Genomic DNA, 20,557 nt, shown 5'->3' with positions numbered 1-20,557 from the left:
TTTTCTATGCAACTGTTAAAGATACAGGAGCCCTGTCCTCCTTTTCATATGGTCACCCTAATTAATAACATCTGATTGCCCTGTTTGAAGGTTGTTAGTGTGACATCCGTACCTGGACACTCTAGGTTGTTTGGGGGTTAAACAACCCAGAATTAACCCATTTTTGTTGGGTTAATGCTGCGTTGTTTAACCCCTAAACAAACCAGAGTGTCCAAGTTCAGACACCACACTAACGATCTATGAACGGAGCAACTTGAAAATAGATGTGTGGTGCGTGCGGGAGGCAGTTCGATTACTGCTACTTGTGCTTGGCAATTTGTAGGTTAATTAACATATGGTTGTGTGTTACATGCAAATCCAATTGCTTTCTCGAGAAAGCCATGAATGAGCCAATAGTACTTCTGAATCTCTCCTCCAGGAAGGACATTCTAAAGCTTCAGAGGGCAAGAGGAGAAGGCCTTATTTTATATTTTTTTACTTATTTTTTTATTGTTTTATGAGTAATCATTACTGATGGTACTTTCAAGGAGGCCTCCTTTGCCAACTGTAGTGGGATGGGTGGAAAGATTGTAATCTAGTTCTTGCTTGGTTTTAGTGTACTTGTAGCTGCTTTCAAAAATCTGTTTTGAAGGCGCTTATTGTATCTGTAAATACCAGGTTGTTGCAACTATTGCAAACAATTCTAAATATCACAATCTTGAGCTTCAACCCAAAGAGTCGATTGGGACTTGTTGCAAGTTCTTGCTTTGACCCCACTCTCCTGCCATCTCCTAACCTTTTTATTACTCCTGTTGTAAAATACCCCCATTTTATCTGAAGCTGCTGGTTTAACTTTCCCCAGCTTCCATTTTTTGTGTGTGGTTGTAGGGAGGATGGGATTCTTTAAGTTTACAAACCACTTTTCCCCATCCCCCTGGTGAATCTGTCAAGTACTTTGAGACCACTGTAATTGACTCGTTTCACCACCGAACTAGTAAGCTCAAGCACCGAGAGGGATACGGCATCTTTCTATATCTACTCACTCAAATCTGGGTGGTGTTTCTTGCAGGGAGAATTCCAGCCGCCAGAGAGACCCCAGTTAAGCTACCAACTCCTGCAAAACCAGATGAATTGGCAGCAGGAGTCATTAGCCCTGAGAGAAGGTAAATGTCCAGTTAACTCGAGCATATTCCTGTAGTCTATTGTTGAATCTTAATCCTTGTATTGATGGGGAAAGCTTTTCGCAATGGCATCTATGTTTGCTCTGTTCAAACCTATTTAAATCCTTTCCTACACTTACCAACAAATATTAAAAGGCTACGGGGGGGAAATCTTTAACATTACACAGTTCAGTAGTCTTGGATGCATTCCTGTTTTCCATAATTAAAATTCACTCTTGTGCCCCCAGAGAACTGGAGCACATATACAATTCTCTCTCAAAATCCCAAATTACTGTTATGCAGCAGGTCCTTTAGCCAGGTCTTTGTCAGTTCCCCCTTCTCCCCCCCCACCCTTCCCCCCCCCCCCCACAAAAAGGAGGTTGCAAGACCTTTTCCCGATGTATCTTAGGCTACCAATTCCTGCCACGGAAAGCAATCGTGTGCCTGCTATCTCTGAATATGACAGGTGTCGCTCAGTGGAATTGGACTTGAACCAGGCGCATCTGGATAGCGGCCAGAAGAGAAAAGGGACCAAAATGTTTGGGAGCTTCGAAAGAGGCTTGGATAAAGTGATTACAATGCTTACCCCAAATAAAAGGAAAGGATCGGCAAAAGAAGGCCCAAGGAAGTTAAAGGTAAGGTTGGCAATCGCACTTAGGACATCTCTTTCTGATGAGGCTATCAGATGCGTTGAAGCTAAGTGTTGGAGTGAACGTGGATGCCTGTTTTTTCTATAAAGCCATGGCCAGGGTTCCAAACACCATGAGCCTGGTCCTTTGGAAGACATAGGACCTATTTTGTCAAACAGCAAGCCCCCACCTCATTTTTAGATACTGTTCTTGTTTTAAGTCTATAATCAAGTGGTTTCTCTTATGCCTAGCCTAGCTAGCTGAATAATTTTGGCTTAGTGGGGCCAGCCTTTGCAATGTATAAGCTTGGAACAGCCACTAATGTTTTCAACATAGTATGCACATAACATACTAGACTGAGTTGCCTTGTCTTCCAAAACAAAGCTTTCCAAGTGCACCCCCAGCACTAACTAAACCTTTCTGTTTGCACTACACTTAAATTCACAGTCCAGTAAGTTTTTAGTACTTTCATTGCCGAAAGACAACATTTGGAAGGTTGTTTCCAGAGTTTAAGTCCAAATGATGGTCAGCTTTAGCAACTATCAACTTTCTGGAATTCAGTTGCAGAGATTTGGCTACAGCTGAATACCTTTGTATTACCAAATGGCTCCTTGCAATGTAGCTTGTCTGATCTGGCCAGCACATAAATCTGACAAAAGGCCCCAATATTTAACTAGTTGCGGGCAAGTAGGTGCCAGTTCTGTGATGTTTGTTGCAGGGGATTTCATGGCTCAGATTGGAAACGTCCAGGCTCAGATCAAGGGCCAAATGGGCAGAGAACATGGTGGCTACAGCTGGGGCAGCAAGAGGCTTGCTTTCAGGAAAGTGAGAAAGGTTATAGTGAGAAAGAGTAATAACCAGTGAGAGCTGGTTATGACTACTTTAAAGGTGGTAGGAATGTCAAACAAATGCCTTTGAGCTTTTGTGCATAAGGAAGGAAAGGAAAGGAACCTCTTGTGCAAGCACTGAGTCATTACTGACTCTTGGAGGGACGCCAGCTTTCGCTGACGTTTTCTTGGCAGGCCTTATAGCAGGGTGGTTTGCCGTTGCCTTCCCCGCCTGTTATTACCTTTCCCCCAGCTAACTGGGTACTCATTTTACTGACCTCAGGAGGATGGAAGGCTGAGTCGACCTGAGCTGGCTGCCTGAAACCAGCTTCCGCTGGGATTGAACTCAGGCCATGGGGAGAGTTTCAGCTGCAGAAACTGCTGCTTTACCACTCCGCGCCACATGAGGCTTTTGTGCATAAGCCTGGCCTGAAATAGTGATCTGAAACAAAAAGAGAACCCTAGGGAATGGTGAGCTAAACTCCACTCGATGGGATTCCCTGCTTAAAGCCCACTAAACCTGCTGGGAAGACTACATCTCCCAGCACATTTTTGCAAGGCAGTTTACTAGGGAATAGCAATATTTGACTGCAAAGAAGGTAAAGTCTGAATGACTGACACATTTCTTGTGGCATAAGCTTTTGCGGAGTAGATGCATGAAGTATTATCCCGTGTTGGCAAGTATATATGTACATTTTGGGGGTGGGGGTGGAGAAAGGCACTTGTAAGGAGTGAGGCTGGAGGGAAATGAAATGCAAAAATTACAGATTGATCATTGTGTTAGATCTTACATGTTTGGCAGGCCTCTCAAGCTTATTACAATGTATTTTTCATTCTCCCCCACCTCCTGAAAGAGCGCAGCTGGTGTTCGAACTTGAAATGCAGAACTGTGTCTTAGACATGTGTACCAAATGCGATTTGGATCTTAATGTTCAAGGGAGATACTCATCAGAATGGTTAAATTCTCAGTTTGGCAAAGGCCTCCTTTTGCTCTGCTGCTTAAGCTCTTCATATAGGAAATAACTCCAGGGCAGGTAGTTCTGAGGGGATCATAGCCCCCGATGCTCCCTAATCCTGAAAGAGGACAAGGAACTAACTTTTTGAAACTGATTGCTGTGGCTGTTAGAAGTTCGATTTCCCAAATTCTTGCGTTCTACTTCAGTCATAAGCATCTGTGAAAGGCCATTTGTGTTCACTAAGTTTTTTTTTCTAGGCTCATTATAACATGACCACAACTAACTTACTAAATCCAGATGAGCTGCTGAAGGAAATAATTGCTGTCCTTCCAAAAAAACAAGTTGACTATGTACAGAAAGGGTAAGTGGAAATATTCCTTAGCTCTCTCCTGCGTCTTGACAGCTAGTTTCCCCTTGACCCTCCAACAAGAGGTGCTATCTTGCTTTAATGCCATATCTTTAATAATTCTGCCTGAGACACAAAACACGTAGTTTCAGGTCTAGCGCTGCATGCCCTTTGTACCAGACAGAAGTAACTTCTAATAGTGTTCTGATGTCCTAGCAGTTTTTATTGGTTTTCTTAAAAGGAAGCTGAACGAGCTACTAATACTGCCCTTCAAGAAGTCATTTGAGGAGTTGTAGCATGATACTTCAGAATTAACATGGTAGTCTAGGGCTATCTACCACTTATGGCGTTGATTGGCCACCTAGCCCAGTACTCCCAGGCAGAAGTCTCTGTTCTCTCTGGGTGGGTTCGCACATCACTCTAAGCTATGATGGTTTATAAGCTACTCAACAGTAGCTACTCACAGGTTATTAAGCCCATCGTGGGTTATTGTGTCATCTGGCACACAATTATAACCCACAATTATAACCCACAGTCTGCAGAGTGGGTTATTTAACACACAAGGGGTTATCGTGTTATCTGATAGGCACCGTGGATTAATTATCTTGCCCTAGAGAGTCGCGTGCCAAGATTGGTTCAGTTTGCTGCCGAGTGACTTTCTCTAATGGAAACAGTGGCTCTCCACGATGCGCTATGCCCAAACAGTTTAAAAAGAGAAAGAAATAGTTCTTTTGCTTCCTCCAACCGTTCACATGCGCATTAGCGAATGGGCGAATCAGCGGCTCCATGACATGGTGCATTAGTGCTATGTGGATACAAAAAAAAAGAACTGGTTTTTTACTGCCCAGGTGTGCAGGGTTTGAATGGGACAGCAGGTGCCTCTTGACTAGGGGAGGCAGCCTGTGAAGTTTGGTTCTGATCCTTCAACCCTCTAAGGGCTTATTTGTGCCACCCTCTTTTTGGTGCACCCAGGATTTCCCCTCCTCCGGGAGTAAATGCACAAAGTTTTGATGGTGCATTGGGTGCTAGGACTAGGAGTTCCCCACCCAGAGAACAGAAAATCCCAGGTGTACCAAAAAGAGGGTAGGACAAATAAACCTTTGGAAGTTTGCAGGAACGAGACGAAACCCGTTAAACCACCCAAGCCCTGTGCATTTACAAAGATGTCTGCACCATCTTTAAAGGCGGCTCACATAGAATGCAATATGGCTGCAAGAAAGGCAAATGCTGTTTTGGGCTGCATTAATAGAAGTATAGCTTACAAATCACGTGAGGTACTGGTTCCTCTCAATTCGGCCCTGGTCAGGCCTCATCTAGAGTATTGCATCCAGTTCTGGGCTCCACAATTCAAGAAGGACGCAGACAAGCTGGAGCGTGTTCAGAGGAGGGCAACCAGGATGATCAGGGGTCTGGAAACAAAGCCCTATGAAGAGAGACTGAAAGCACTGGGCATGTTTAGCCTGGAGAAGAGAAGATTGAGGGGAGACATGATAGCACTCTTCAAATACTTAAAAGGTTGTCACACAGAGGAGGGACAGGATCTCTTTTTGATCCTCCCAGAGCACAGGACACGGAATAATGGGCTCAAGTTACAGGAAGCCAGATTCCGGCTGGACATCAGAAAAAACTTCCTGATGGTTAGAGCGGTACGACAATAGAACCAGTTACCTAGGGTGCTTGTGGGCTCTCCCACACTAGAGGCAGCTGGACAACCAACTGTCAGGTATGCTTTAGGATGGATTCCTGCATTGAGCGGGGGGGGTTGGACTCAATGGCCTTATAGGCCCCTTCCTACTCTACTATTCTATGAATGCATTACAAGAGTTCAGCCTTCCTGCACAGCTCAGCAGGGAGCCCTGGGACACGCTCAGAAGCTCTGTTTACATTCTGAACTAGAGAAGAAGTTCAGGGCAGGGGGAGCACTCAATTCATAATACAGCCATCTGAAGAGACTTTAGGCAGTATCTAATCCTGCACGTCCACACACAGGGCACAAATGCTTGTTTCTGGAAGGTGTCTGGTTGGTAGAGCTTTCTTGTGTGAGTTCCGCTGCCCTTATCAATTTCGATTGACCCCCGGACACACTAAACCGCCATTTCGCAAGCATTGTGGGTAACTTGCCCAACAGAATCGGACAGATCAGCCACACAGCCAGTCACGATTTTTTACTGCACTGTGTACTCCATGCCTGATTAATATGAACTTGGGTGACATCACTGATTCATATTAATTAGTTTTATTAATTGATCAATTTACATTTTAAAATTTGCATGTTACCGAAAGATCAACACACATGTCTTGAGTTTTGAACGAAATTAGAACTTAATTAACGTAAGCAGTTGTTTATTAGGAGGAAAGGATGTTTGCAGTATTTTCTTCATAATGCCTTCAAGTAATATGCTGCAATCAAAGTAGTTTTTTAAAAAATACACACAAATGCATGCACTCATTTCTTAGCCCCATCTCTTCAAAATTAGCACAGCCCGCCCCTTTCTGATCAAGTAAAGGCATTAGCTAACTGAGCTGCTGATTTAACCCATAAAAACAGCCCTTCTTGTTGTTTATTCGTTCAGTCGTTTCCGACACTTCGTGACTTCATGGACCAGCCCACGCCAGAGCTTTCTGTCGGCTGTCGCCACCCCCAGCTTCCCCAAGGTCAAGTCTGTCACCTCCAGAATATCATCCATCCATCTTGCCCTTGGTCGGCCCCTCTTCCTTTTGCCTTCCACTTTCCCTAGCATCAGCCTCTTCTCCAGGGTATCCTGTCTTCTCATTATGTGGCCAAAGTACTTCAGTTTTGCCTTTAATATTATTTCCTCAAGTGAGCAGTCTGGCTTTATTTCCTGGAGTATGGACTGGTTTGATCTTCTTGCAGTCCAAGGCACCCTAATAACCTGTAAAATGGTTATCTTCCTTTCTGGATTGCCTCATGAGCCACTCAATAAAATAAAAATGTCAGGCCAGATGACACGATGAGCAGGATTAAGAGGCAATGCTTATGTTTTCCTGGATTGTACCACTTGTGGCTGCAGCTGGATGAGATTGGTTTCACATTAGGGCTACTTCGTGAGCGAGGAGAAGAAGGTCTTCTTGCATAAAAAGCTAATATGCCAAGGAGAAAAGCTCAGTCTAGGCTTCTGCAAGACACTATTCTGTAGGAAGAGAGCCTTTTGTGTGTGGAGGGGGGAGCATTCAAACATAGGTCCCATTCAGAAACACCTTAAACCACAGCTTTAAACATGGTGGTTAAGCCAGAAAGCCGGGCTGTGTTCAGAAGACACCTTAAACCACGGTGAATAAAGAGCAAAAAGTCTTATTCATCGTGGTTAAAGCCATGGTTTGTTTATTTATTTGTTACATTTTTAGACCGCCCAATAGCCGAAGCTCTCTGGGCGGTTCACAAAAATTAAAACCTTAATAAAACAACCAACAGGTTAAAAGCACAAATACAAAATACAGTATAAAAAGCACAACCAGGATAAAACCACGCAGCAAAATTGATAAAAGATTAAAATACAGAGTTAGAACAGTAAAATTTAAATTTAAGTTAAAATTAAGTGTTAAAATACTGAGAGAATAAAAAGGTCTTCAGCTGGCGACAGAAGGAGTACAGTGTAGGCGCCAGGCGGACCTCTCTGGGGAGCTCATTCCACAACCGGGGTGCCACAGCGGAGAAAGCCCTCCTCCTAGTAGCCACCTAGGTTTAAGGTGTCTTCTGAACACAGCTTGGCTTTCTGGCTTAACCACCATGGTTAAAGCCATGGTTTAAGGTAGAGTGACCCTATGAAAAGGAGGACAGGGCTCCTGTATCTTTAACAGTTGCATAGAAAAGGGAATTTCAGCAGGTGTCATTTGTATATATGGAGAACCTGGTGAAATTCCCTCTTCATCACAACAAAGAAAGCTGCAGGAGATTTATTTATTTATTTATTGCATTTCTGTACCGCCCAATAGCCAAAGCTCTCTGGGCGGTTTATGCTAGAGTGACCAGATTTAAAAGAGGACAGGGCACCTGCAGCTTTAACTGTTGTGATGAAGAGGGAATTTCACCAGGTTCTTCGCATATATACAAATGACACCTGCTGAAATTCCGTTTTCAATACACCTGTTAAAGATACAGGAGCCCTGTCCTCCTTTTCATAGGGTCACCCTATTTAAGGTGTCTTCAGAACAGGCCCAATATCTTTCACCTGTATGGCATAAAGTGGCATATTCCAGAAAAAAGCCTCCCCCTTGATTTGGTTCCTGTATGCTGACCCTTGGCGTAAGGCTTGCATAGAAGTTGGCTCTTTACCCATTTTGTTGCTATAATCGCGCGCGCACACCCACACCGCCACACTATCTGACTTGTAAGTGCCTGAATTAATTCCCCCCTCCCTTTGTTTTACACAGCTATAAGCTGAAGTGCCAAACGAAGTCAGACTTTGGCAAAGTGACAATGCAGTTTGAGCTGGAGGTTTGCCATCTAAGCAAACCCGAAGCCGTGGGCGTTCGACGGCAACGGCTGAAGGGTGATGCTTGGCTCTACAAAAGGCTTGTGGAAGACATCCTGTGTAGCTGCAAGTTATAACCCCTGGTTCATTGTAAGAATATGGACAGTTTTAAACTAACCGAACAATGTTCATTTTGGATGTCGGTAAGCTCATCCCAAGGACTGGTATTTTTTAAATTTTTAAACAGAAACTCCTTTGTGAATAAACATGACCGTGTCATTATCTGCCCTCGTCTTCCGTTGTTGTTGTTTTTAAAAAACTAAAGACCGCGTGCCTTTTGTGCATTAATGCGATTTGTATCTCAGTACGGACATGAACATTGAACTGTGATGTACTTAAATGCAGCTTCTCACACAGCATTTTGTTTTTGATGCTGCCTTTATTTCAGTTTGGAAACAGGTAGCGTATTTTCCAATGCTAAACTATTTTATCATTTCAAAGAGACCAGAAGAATTTTTTTAATTCAAGAAGCGTTCACTGGAATTGTTAAACTAAGCCACAAAGTTAAACATGACTCTGTGTGTGTGTGTGTGTGTGTGTGTGTTTGCTTTTTTTAAATTCAACATACACTTAATAAATATTTAGCATTATTGATCATTCTTAGATCTCCTTGCTACACCATAAACAGACTGCAATAGAATTGCTCCTTGCCTGCCTTTTGGGAATCCCGCAAATGTCCAATGACTATGACCTCGTTCAGAAGACACCTTAAACCATGGCTTTAGCCACAGTGGTTAAGCCAGAAAGCCAGGCTGTGTTCAGAAGACACCTTAAACCATTGCTTTAACCATGGTGAATAAAGCAAAAAGCTTTATTCGCTGTGGTTAAAGCCATGGTTTAAAGTGTCTTCTGAACACGGCTTAGCTTTCTGGCTTAACCACCGTGGTTAAAGCCATGGTTCCAGGTGTCTTCTGGTTAACATACTCAGGTTAACAAGGCAGCCCCAAACAGAGGAGGTTCTGCGTAGCCAGAAGCTTTAAATTGGCCAGCAATTGCCAGTGCTAACAGAGGCTACAGCCGCTTCCTGAGAGATTTCTTCAAGCCTTCTTAGTGCTCATGCCTCATAGGGGAGTTGCTCCAGCCCCTTGACCCTTTTAGTTACCCTTCTCTGCACTTTTTCCAACTCTACAGTATTTTTTTTTAAGTGCAGTGACCAGAACTGTACACAATATTCTTAAGTGTGGTCACACCATAGATTTGTATATTATAATTGGCAATTTTATTCTCAATTCCTTTCCAGTGTGGTGTAGTGGCTAGAGTCTTGGACTGGGAGTCGGGAGATCCGGGTTCTAGTCCCCACTCAGCCATGGAAACCCACTGGGTGGCTTTGGGCTGGTCACAGACTCTCAGCCCAACCTACCTCACAAGGTTGTTGTAAGGATAAAATGGAGATGAGGAGGAGGATAATGTATGCCACCTTGGGTTCCTTGGAGGAAAAAGGGTGGGCTATACAAATCATCACCATCATGATGTAATAAATAATTATGCCTAACATGAAATTTGCCGTTTTTACAGCAGTCACACACTGAGTTGTCATTTTCATCGAGCTGTCCACCACAACCCCCAAATCTCTTTCTTGGTCAGTCAACCAAGGCACTGTAGTGTTTATTTCCAGAGTTGACCATATCCCGCTGGTTCTTGCCATTCTACCAGGTTTCCATAATGCCCACTATATCTAGGTCATCCCAGAAACTGTTCAATCTAACTGTAACAAATACAGGCAACCTTTATGAACCCTTGACGTTGTTAGAAAGCAGTATATTCCATGATTCTACCTTCCTCTTTTCCTCTCTTAAACTAAAAACAAGCAGGGGATAATTGATTCAAGTTATCTTGCATGCTCTGATGTGTGAAATAGGCTCCTCTTTTTCAGTTATGGTGCTGATTTCTTATGCCTAATATTCCTGGTAGAAAACAAATTACTGCACTGACGGGGTAATCGGGAAGGTGATCAACATGCACCCTTTGTGTATTTGTTCCCGTATGAACCTGCTCGTATATACTCTTCGATATTCTAGGGCAGGTCTGCTCCCTGGGCTGCCACTTTTGGAATCTATTGTGGTGTCACAGCTGTGGAATCCCCTCCTTCAAGAGGCCCATCTGGCTTGGTATTCTGTGTATTTTTCTGAAAGTTGGGGAAGACCTTCCTCTCTCAAATATTTGGAGTGGTACAAAGTCTTAAAATTGTGCTGTTCTTTAATAGCTTTTATTAATTACTAATTTAAGTGTGGTTATGGAGCTGCTACTGGATTTGAGTCTACGTTTAAGAGAAAACTGGGTAAGAAATAATAGAAGCCCAATTACCAGCCATGACATATTCCTCCATCTCGATAAGCTGGAAAGGATCAAGTATGATCCAGTGCAACTACATATTCTAGCTCAAGTAATAATGTTAGAATTACCATATTGTTTTGTCAAAGCAAGTAAAAGGAGTACACAAGAAGATAATTTCTAAATTGGATTTAGTTTTCCTATACATCTTTTGTCACCAGGGTGCCTAAACTTCTTGAAGTTACTACAGAGAAAAAAAAAAGCTTAGGTTCCAAGGTGGACCAAGGACTTGAACAATCCAACTGGGAATTTTTTACTTCAGTTTTGTCTTTACCAAGCAGGCACCCTATATCCGTATCACACACAGGTTTTGAAAGACTCCTCTATCTACTGTAGCTTCCCATGAAGGGAAGAGTGGTCATTTACGTCCATCACCACCACCATCCTGGGCCCATCGAACGAACTGCACGGTTCTTTAGATCCAAGTAGTTTGCGTACTTCTAAACCTCAGGATTTCAAAGATGTGGATTTTCTGGTGCCAACCGAACGGAAGGGCAATTGTGGATCCAGCCAATGTGAATTCTGTGATATGTAAAAGAAAAACCAGCATCCTGTTTCACACAATAGTCAGCCAGAGGCTTCTAGGAAGTCCACAAGCAGGACATGAGGGCAATCTCTGTGTGTGTGTGTGTGTGTGTGTGTGTGTGTGTGTGTGTGTGTGTGTGTGTGTGTAGCTCATGACTTGTAGCCATTGATAGCCTTACCCTCCATGAATTTGTCTAATCCCTTTTAAAGCATTCTCAGCTAGTGGCCACCTTGGTTTTCTTCTAAGCCTTGCTTACCAGTAAATAGGTTACATTTAACAGGTATATATGTAACTTTTTGGAAATTCCTCCTCCGGCTGGTTCAACGATGGGAAGGAGCAATGGAACTACCGCAGGCCATCCGTCCAGCCCATAGGTAGCAGCCCAGATCAAGCAAACCGACACCCATTACAAGGTAAAAGTCAAGTCATTTGAAGAAAGCTGCTGTCTTGATGACTGTTGACTTCTAAGTGTTTCTGGCAAACAAAGCAAAATGATGTTTTGAGAGGTGGGGAGATTAACTATCATAAGCGATTTTAAACAAAAACAAAAAAAACCCAGTCATGCTGAAGTTTGGAGTATGAATAAAACTACGGTGAAAAGCATACGATTTTTTTCCTTCTGAATCAATGAGGAACTGAGGCTGTTAGTCTAATTATCCACCCTTTGTTTTACTTAATTAAGTCAATATATTAACCTGAGGGAATTATTGGGCTGACATGTATAATTTATGAAAATAGTGTGCAGTATTTCAGGAAACAAACAAGCCAGGGTACCATATGGAATGCTCCTCATACGTCTGAAAGCCACCAGCCATGATTGCAAGGACAGACAGAGATAACAAGGGTGCCATTTGCTTCCTTCCCATTAATACATTTGGCAGAAGTTGTTCCTGCCTGGAGCTTTAATTGGTGGGTTCTTGAACAAGGCAATAGAACTGAAGCCATCTACACCAAAATGTTTATAACAGCTTCTTCTGTGATAAAAAAAACTCATTCAGCTTGCGGGAGAACATGATGTTTCCACTTCTCCCACATGGGAGAATAACCTTCAGCAAGAAGGTTGTTAATGGTGGACAAACTTCCCCCAAAGAGCTTACCTGCTAACAACAAATCTTCCCCTAACAGGCCCAATACAAACAATCAACTTACCTAGTGGTAAGGTTTTTCTACCATGGCTTTCTTTGGTTGGCCACCTGTATTAATAAAAGTATGGTGGGCTGCCACACATTCTAATGTGTGGCAAAAACTGAGGGCCTTATCTCAACAGTAATTGAGACAAAAATAGCTCAACCATGTGGTAACTCCACCCATTTAGTCTGGGCATCATAGCCTTCATTATGATAAGTGTGAACTGCGGTAGGTTTCCTAGGAAACCGAGCCTCTCAAGACAATGAGCCCATTGTGATCCCACCAGAATTGTGGAAAAGTTAAAGTATCCCCTCTTGATCAGCAGGAATAACAAGAAGATGTTATTTGGATGAAGGTCTGTTTTGACACCTAACATGTTTGTAGAGAAGGTGATATGGTTTAGGGTTCAGAGTCTCATGTATGCAAGGCCCAATTCAAAATTGGGATCTGGCCCAAATAAAAACAGTGGTGTGTGAACTCATGATATGCCATCTGATCCATCTATCAGATCGTGAGAACGGACTTGTCTAAAGGGGAATGACATTACCTGCTTTGGTTTGTGCAATTCCATACCTTGTGTGTTTTCTAAAGTTAATCCCAAACTAATCTCCACTTTTACCTAATATAAAGACTGCCATGTTTTTTTATTTATTGCTGTTCCCTGCCTCTTTAAGTCCTTTATTCGTGAATTGGTAAGATATAAACTAATGCATAACAAAATAGTATATGAAACACAAGTACTAAAAACTGCTCCGAAAGCAGCAGCAGCTGTCTTCCTCTCTCCTCTGCAGTATTTGTGAGGCAGATTGTATAGGTATAGAACTACCTAGTGGTTAAAGCAATGGAACCCTTAGAACCTAAAGCCCCTCCACCAGTGGTGGACTCTGCCCTGAATGGCTAAACACAGCATTTTCCAAGCTACATTTAGGTAATACTACACAATTTGGCTTCAATTGATTTGTTTGTGTAGTATGCAACCTAAAATTAATCTCTAGTTTTACTGCTATAAAGGGTTTTCCGTTTCTCCTTTTTTCTGCTTTCTGTCTTCCCAGAGACCTGGGTGTTTCAGTCAGGGCAAGAGACAGATCAGAATTATAGGATGATGAAAATATATATCTTGTTTATTCTTTGAAATAGCCCAATGTATTTTGGCCCTGGGCCATATAATTGGGCCTTTTCAGGCGTCAATTATTCTAAAATAAATGCTTGTAGAGATATCTGAAAAGGTTGTCTCAAGATGAATCCTGTGACTGGTCACAGGATTCGTAGGATTCATCTTGGAGACAAATCTTTTAGAGATCTCTGCAGGTATTTTTTTTTTTTTAGAATAATTGACCGCTGAAGAAGATCCAATTATATGATTCAGGGCCAAAATGCATTGGGTTACTTCAAAGAATAAAATGATATATATTTTTTCAACATCCTGAGACTTTTGTCTCGTCATTCCTTTGGTTATTTTGGATGTTCTCCAGTTTTGTTTGATCCCAGATCAAAATTACAGCCAGCCTTTATACTTTCAGTAATGGGGGATCAGCCTTAGCTTCTTTGTCCTAAAATGCTGAGTTTAATGATAGCTGCAACACCTACTGGTTACTCATTGACTTGGTTCACATGTAACGACAAACCAGAGTACAGGTTGAGTATGGATTGTCATTGAATTATGAGTTGTATCATGAATTGTCGTTACGTGCGAACCCTGCGCTATGGTTTAACTCTGGGTTGTTAACCACAAATGACATCAACAATCATGAGTTCTGTTCCTGGATTGTTCATTATTAACAACCCATAGTTAAACCAAAGTGCAGGGTTCGCACATAATGACAACCCACATTCTGGGTTGTTAAATGAACATTTTGAAACAGCCTATACTGCAGAGCTCATAGTCATAAACTGAGCTTATAATTACAAATGTCATGGTCCCAGGGTATAGTCTGAGGGCACATGAGACAACCATCTTGCTGAAGCTAAGCTGATCTGGGTCTGGCCATTGCTTGAAAGGGAGATCACCTGGGAACCACATTTAGCCACCTTCAGTTCTACAATGGAACGTGAAATACGTGTAATAAATAAGCACTGATCTAATTTTTGAATTTCTTTGTACCTCCAACCCCTGCCTCTTATAGCTTGAGGAGAACTTGAAAGCTTGCAAATATTTTGTGAGATTTTGATTGGTCCTATTGACATTTTTGCCTAACTGGATTTTGATTCTCCCACTGCTGCCCCGATTTTGGATTTTTTACTCATGGACCAGACTGACATCGTCGTTTTTTTATTGTGAATTTAGTCACTCTCTGTCAGCAACAACCAAACTGGTAGTTTGTTCACTAGTAATATTTCTTAGGGGGTGGGGGAAAGTGTAAAATATGGTATGCAGCTGGTTACTTTGAAGGTTGACTTAAATTTAAAAGAAAACATTCCCAAAAGACACGTTTTATTTCACTATACAAGCTCAGCAGTGGTTAAAGTCCAATTTTTCATAAGTCATGATATCAGATTAAATGGATCAAAGTGTTTGGGGAATTTGTGTGCTGTGATTTGGTTCTTGGTTAGGTTTTTTTGTGGGTGTGTGTGGGGGAAGGTATTATTTTACTTGACACATTGATATGTGCAATTTACACCATCAAGTTTATATATCATTTACCTTTCACAAACAACCCCATAAACTGTTCCTTGGATTTAATGTGATGCTTCTGCTTCATTAAGATGTAAGATAATCCACTTTCATTTTGTTTTTAATCACATTGGAGGATTTGGTTTTTGCTTGTTGGTTGGTGGAGAAATTGTATCTACTTCAGCAAATATTTATGTGGTTCGAACTGGCTTTTCTGTATCTCTTGAAGAAAGTGTTATAGTCCTATGCTTATTTACTGAAAAGTAAATCCCTCTAAACTCAGCAAGACTTGCTTCTAAGTAAAGATACATTGCATCCTGGTGCACAATACCTCTTTGTTTTACTAGACTAGAAAATAGTTACAATTTTAATTTAACTTGAAATGGATGTGTAATAGCCGGAGAAAACATTCAGAAATCCCTAGAGCTCTTAATTGTAATTCTCTATTGTTTTGATGCATACATTTTCTTTCCAACAGCTCATTCTAAAAAAAAAAAAAAAACTTACATTTTTAAAAATTTGACTACAGATTTCCAAAAAGTTATTATCCTAATAGTTAACAATTAAACATTAAAGTTAAATATAAATGCTAGCAATATTTTTTAGTGGTGGGTGAACTTACCCTGAGTAAATTCAAGATTTCCTTGGAAAATATCAAATTCACCCATGTTAATTTGGATGAGAATTCTCCTTTAATAAAACTCTCCTTCCATGTAGGAGTTGTTGGTTTTTTTGAGAGGGGTGGGAGGTTGTGCATGTGCAATATCAAAGTACATCTTGGGATATGTAGTTTGGAAACGCATAGCGCATTGTGAGTCACTGTGTTATGTACCCCATTCTTGATTGGTTGTTTTCGTTGTGGCCATTCTACGTAATGTTTACTTGTCATCTGTTGCAGATCATGGAAAAGAGTGAGCAATAGCACTGCCAAGTTCTCCTCCTTGCAGCAAAGTCCTGTTGTGACAGTGGCAGCAAAGAGGGGAGCAGCCCTGGATCGTTCCAGACTGAGGAGGACCCAGGCTGAACCACGTGTAAGAACGAAATAGAGACAAGGAGTGTGTATAGATCTATGGGGCTATTTCTTCAAATAGTGCGGTTAAAGTAACATCATAACATTTTACCTTAAGGAAGAATGGGTTGATCCAACCAGCTCAGCACATATACAGAAGCCAAATAGTTTAAATGCCAACTGCGGAAGCTCATGATAAATTCCGAACTTAATAGGGAGTTCATAAACTCCAATCCAGCCTCATTACAAAGGTGGGCATTATTAGGGTGACCATATGGAAATAGTATAGTTAGAGTAACCAGAGGGCAGGGCTCCTGCACCTTTAACTGTTGTGATGAAGGGGGATTTCACTAGGTGCTGCATACATAGAAATGGCACCTGCTGAAATTCCCTTCTCTATACAACTGTTAAAGATACAGGAGCCCTGTCCGCCTTTCCATATGGTAGCCCTAGGTATTAGGAACAGATGAGTTTCGACCAGTGAGCCAACTAGTTACAAAATTTGACAGCATAACTAGTTTTTTTCCTAAATACTTTTGTGCCAATCCTGTCAGCACTCACTTGCTGACTTCACTGTTAGAAGGAACTGAGATTCCAAGGAGAGTGTCATTCACATGAACCACATTTCTAGGCTGGGATGTTTCTAGAACCCTCACTCTCCAAAGCACTTCCCCATCTTGCAGGACTGAGAGGTAAATGAGCCCACTAATTGTATTATGCTACTTGACGTTAATTAATCATCCCTGTTAAAAGGATGGGTTCTCCCACCTGCTTTTCAGTGCCGTTTAGTACATGTGTTTTAAGTCAAAGCCAACTTTTGACAATCTTTTAAGGCACTAACTTTACTTTGAGAAAGCTTCCTTCTGGGCAGAGGGCTCCTAGCTATACCAGTCAGAAGGCACTGTGTAGAAAACAGTTGTTTTCTCTTTAACAGATTTTTTTGTGCATTAAGAAAAAGACAGAAGAAGCGGCGAGAAAACATGGGAAGGCCATGAGTGGAAGACACTGCCTTCTGGAAAGCCACCCATACTACATGCAGAATTTGTGGGTGAGGTAGAATTAGGGTGACCCTATGAAAAGGAGGGGGCTCCTGTATCTTTAACAGTTGCCTAGAAAAGGGAATTTCAGCAGGTGTCATTTGTATATATGGAGAACCTGGCGAAATTCCCTCTTCATCACAACAGTTAAAGCTGCAGGAGCTATACTAGAGTGACCAGATTTAAAAGAGGGCAGGGCACCTGCAGCTTTAACTGTTGTGATGAAGAGGGAATTTCACCAGGTTCTTCGTATATATAAATGACACTTGCTGAAATTTCCTTTTCAATACAACTGTTAAAGATACAGGAGCCCTGTCCTCCTTTTCATATGGCCACCCTAGGTAGGGTGATAGTATCATAAAAGCCTCGTCAAGAAGCAGAGAGAGACAGAGAAGGGGAATCAAAATTAAGCACAATATGTAGATTGGGGGGATAGTGATGATGCCAGTATACCTTCAGATTAACTTGGCAGAATAATTACTGTAATGCACTCTATGACATGGTTCACACATTGCAGCAGCCTTTTCTGGATTGTTTAACCCAGAAACTGTTTAACTCAGGAATTGCCGGAGACAAGTGAACCAATGAATGCACTGGCTCCAGCACACCCGTTGTTCCCATTTTCCATTAACCCAGAAAAAAACCCATTCCTGGATTGTTTCATGACATGCCAACCCAGAATCCTAAGATTTTTATGGGTGAAACGACCCATAACTATTGCCCGTAATTTGTTGTTGGGTTAAATCTGGATTGTTTATCCCACAAATAACCCAGAGTTTCTGGGTTCGCACATCACAAAACAACCCTGGAATGGCGTGTTCTTAGGTTAATTAAAAGTGGAGACAGCCAGTGCACAACTTGCATGCTTCACTCATCCCTGCAATTCCTGGGTTAAACAATGCTGGGTTAAACAATGCCTGATGCTGCTTTTCTAGATCATTTGTAGACTATTCAGAAGCCCCAATCAGTTTACAAAGCCGCAGCCAGACTTCTTACAGAGGTGACATATAAGGTTCATACATGTGATCTTCTGTCGGTATATATCCCCACTCTCATTCTTTTAATGCAAATTTAACCCTCATTCTCCACTCCTATCCTTTCTAATGCTGCTTCCTCTTTTCTTTCTGGATCAGAAACATTTTGGTACAGGGATCCCAGATATCCCAAATTTCCCCAATATCCTACAGGTATATTGGTTGGTTCAGTTATTGGAGCCCTGTGGATGTTATTAAATCATTTCTCAAGGAACCTCTAATACAATTTGTGAACTAGGCTTGTCACTTTTTTCCCCAGGCAGAGCTCCTGCACCTCTGATTCTTGCATGAAGGCAATTCAACAGGTGAAACTGATTTCATATTCCCTCTCCTCAGAGGACTCTGGGAACTTTATTTCTGAGAGGGGAGGGCTTGGGGGCCTCTTAATAGAGAATGCTCATCAACCTAACCAATCTTTCCTAAATTACACTTCCCAGCATTGTTTGAGGGGAAACCATGTCAGTTAAACTGGTATAATAAAATCAATATGTTTGTATTGAAGACGTGCCAGTTCCCTTTGCCCTCCCAAGTAATAACCAAAAACACACCTATAAACTAACACATCACGCCAAATGTTGCTGAATGCTTTGGACTATACCTCCTTGTTTTATTTTCCTGCTCTTAAGAGTCAAAACATGTTTGAAAGTTCTGCTTTTGAGTGCTGCACATCATTTATTAGTACCTAACGAACATAATCTTGCAAGCCATTACGTTTAAAGATCCTAATGTCTGACTTATTGCAGGCAAAATATTTTGCCCAAATAACTAAGCAAAGTATTAAAACAGAGATCTACCCAGCGGTGATTGATGCTCTCCATTACACTCCATTAGATATTTTATTCTTGTTAAATGAAGAGCAGCCAACTTCGTCAAGTATTTTCCGTTCCCTCTGGTCTTATTGGTCCAATCTATTCTCGGGGATGTCCCGTAAATGGCCGCATATGGCTTTGTGTCTGTAGGAGTGATGACGGTACAGATGGTGTTCATTGCCTACCAATTTTGCCGAGCCCCTTTTATTGTACGTCTGACAGCACTGGGGAGCTTTGTAGATCTAACAAAATATATCTATTTTCTAATTGTCTATTTATCACTTCCCCAGGATTTGCGGGGCCTCTCCTCGGAAAGCAAAGGGGTGGGGGAAAGGAAAGGGCTTGAACAATGAGGCTTGTCAAGGCACTTGCTCACTTTAAATTAGGGGTCTAGTTGCTAAATAACTAATTTAGTCCTGCTATCAAGCTGAAAAAGTGGGTATTCAGTGTAAAGTGCCAACTGGGGAATTGATTATGTCTTCGGTTGGTGTGCATGATAAAACTGCCAGACCTGGCCAGCGTTGAAGGCTGTAGGTAGCTCCCAGGAGGCGGGCAGCTTTTCATCATGGAGAATTAGCACAAGATCTACCAAATAGGCCTCACAGTATGGCAGCTGAATCTCCCGGGGGGACGGGGGGCGAGCGTGAAACCAGGGGACTGGGTCCATCGCAAACGGGTTCATTGTTTTTTTGTATTTCCACCACCCTGGATTATATAATAGAAATGGTGGGTCGGATTTCATTTGTTGCCAGGAGTTGTGTGGGTGGAAATGGAGAGGGAAAGCAGCTGTGGCAGCTGCGATTCCCAATTTGGAAATGAGATAATCAGAGGCAGGCCGGGCCGAGAGAGAGGGGAAGGGGCGGGAGAACAATTGGGAGGGAGGGAACCTAAAGAGAGATTCTGTTGCTTGTTGTATGTTCTGTTCCGAACACCATTTCGCCTACCGGGAGCTCTACCCTGGAAAATTTGCACGGATGGCTTTTAAAAAAGGAAACCCTCTCAGGAGACAGCATTAATGTTCCCTAAGCACTTTGCAGTATCGAAATTGCAAGGAGACTAGAATAGTAATAGACCTTTTCAGCCTGCTTCACCAAGCATTTAAGTTGATAGTAGTACATATGTTGCATTCTTTCACAGGCGCAGGAGAAATCTTTTCTATATGCAGTGGAGGACCCCTGTGAGTTGATGGCGCTGTGTAAATGCTAACCACAGCGGTAGGAGCAACTCCACAATGATAACACCAGTAAAATGAGGCTCACGCCTACGCTTTGGTGGGTGGATAACCTACTTGGTTGGACTGTGTGAATTGGCTCGAAAGGTTTTACATTACGCTTAGTGTAAGGGTCGCCCGAGGGCAGGTGATGCCAACTTACCACCCCTTCACGCTGCCACCATTCCCAGAGGTCTCCTGGCACCAGAAGCCTCAGGGAAAACCACCAGCAAAGCCCTGGATTTAGCGCTGACCCCACAACAAGAAGCTAGTGGCACAATTGGTTTAGAGGTAGAAGGCTTTTATTTTCAAGGGCAGGGTTTAGGGAAGAATAAACAGAAACCTTACAAAGCCAGTACAGCACAAAAACCCAGTGACCTAAGAACAATAACACCTAGCTGGTCTGTCTACTTACTCTAAAGTAGAACCTTGAGATCTCTGCCAAGAACGAACACCTCCATCGAAATGCATT

The 20,557-nt window shown here is 42.2% G+C and overlaps 1 protein-coding gene across 1 annotated transcript in view; it reads left to right on the top strand.

Annotated features, from left to right (window-relative positions):
- The window catches only part of MELK (maternal embryonic leucine zipper kinase), a 33,295-nt gene extending 24,704 nt beyond the window's left edge, over positions 1-8,591 (top strand). The window contains exons 14-17 of the mRNA XM_063129101.1: positions 1,049-1,142; positions 1,606-1,774; positions 3,809-3,912; positions 8,290-8,591. Of these exons, the coding sequence (XP_062985171.1) occupies positions 1,049-1,142; positions 1,606-1,774; positions 3,809-3,912; positions 8,290-8,467 (545 nt within the window). The 3' untranslated portion in view covers positions 8,468-8,591. The remainder of the gene's footprint in view (positions 1-1,048; positions 1,143-1,605; positions 1,775-3,808; positions 3,913-8,289) is intronic.
- The last annotated feature ends 11,966 nt before the right edge of the window (positions 8,592-20,557 follow it).

The sequence above is a fragment of the Elgaria multicarinata genome, chromosome 6, assembly GCF_023053635.1.
Source record: "Elgaria multicarinata webbii isolate HBS135686 ecotype San Diego chromosome 6, rElgMul1.1.pri, whole genome shotgun sequence".
In the NCBI taxonomy this organism is placed as follows: Eukaryota; Metazoa; Chordata; class Lepidosauria; order Squamata; family Anguidae; genus Elgaria; species Elgaria multicarinata.
Note: the sequence above shows the minus strand (reverse complement) of the source record. Positions and strands in the feature narration are given on the sequence as shown.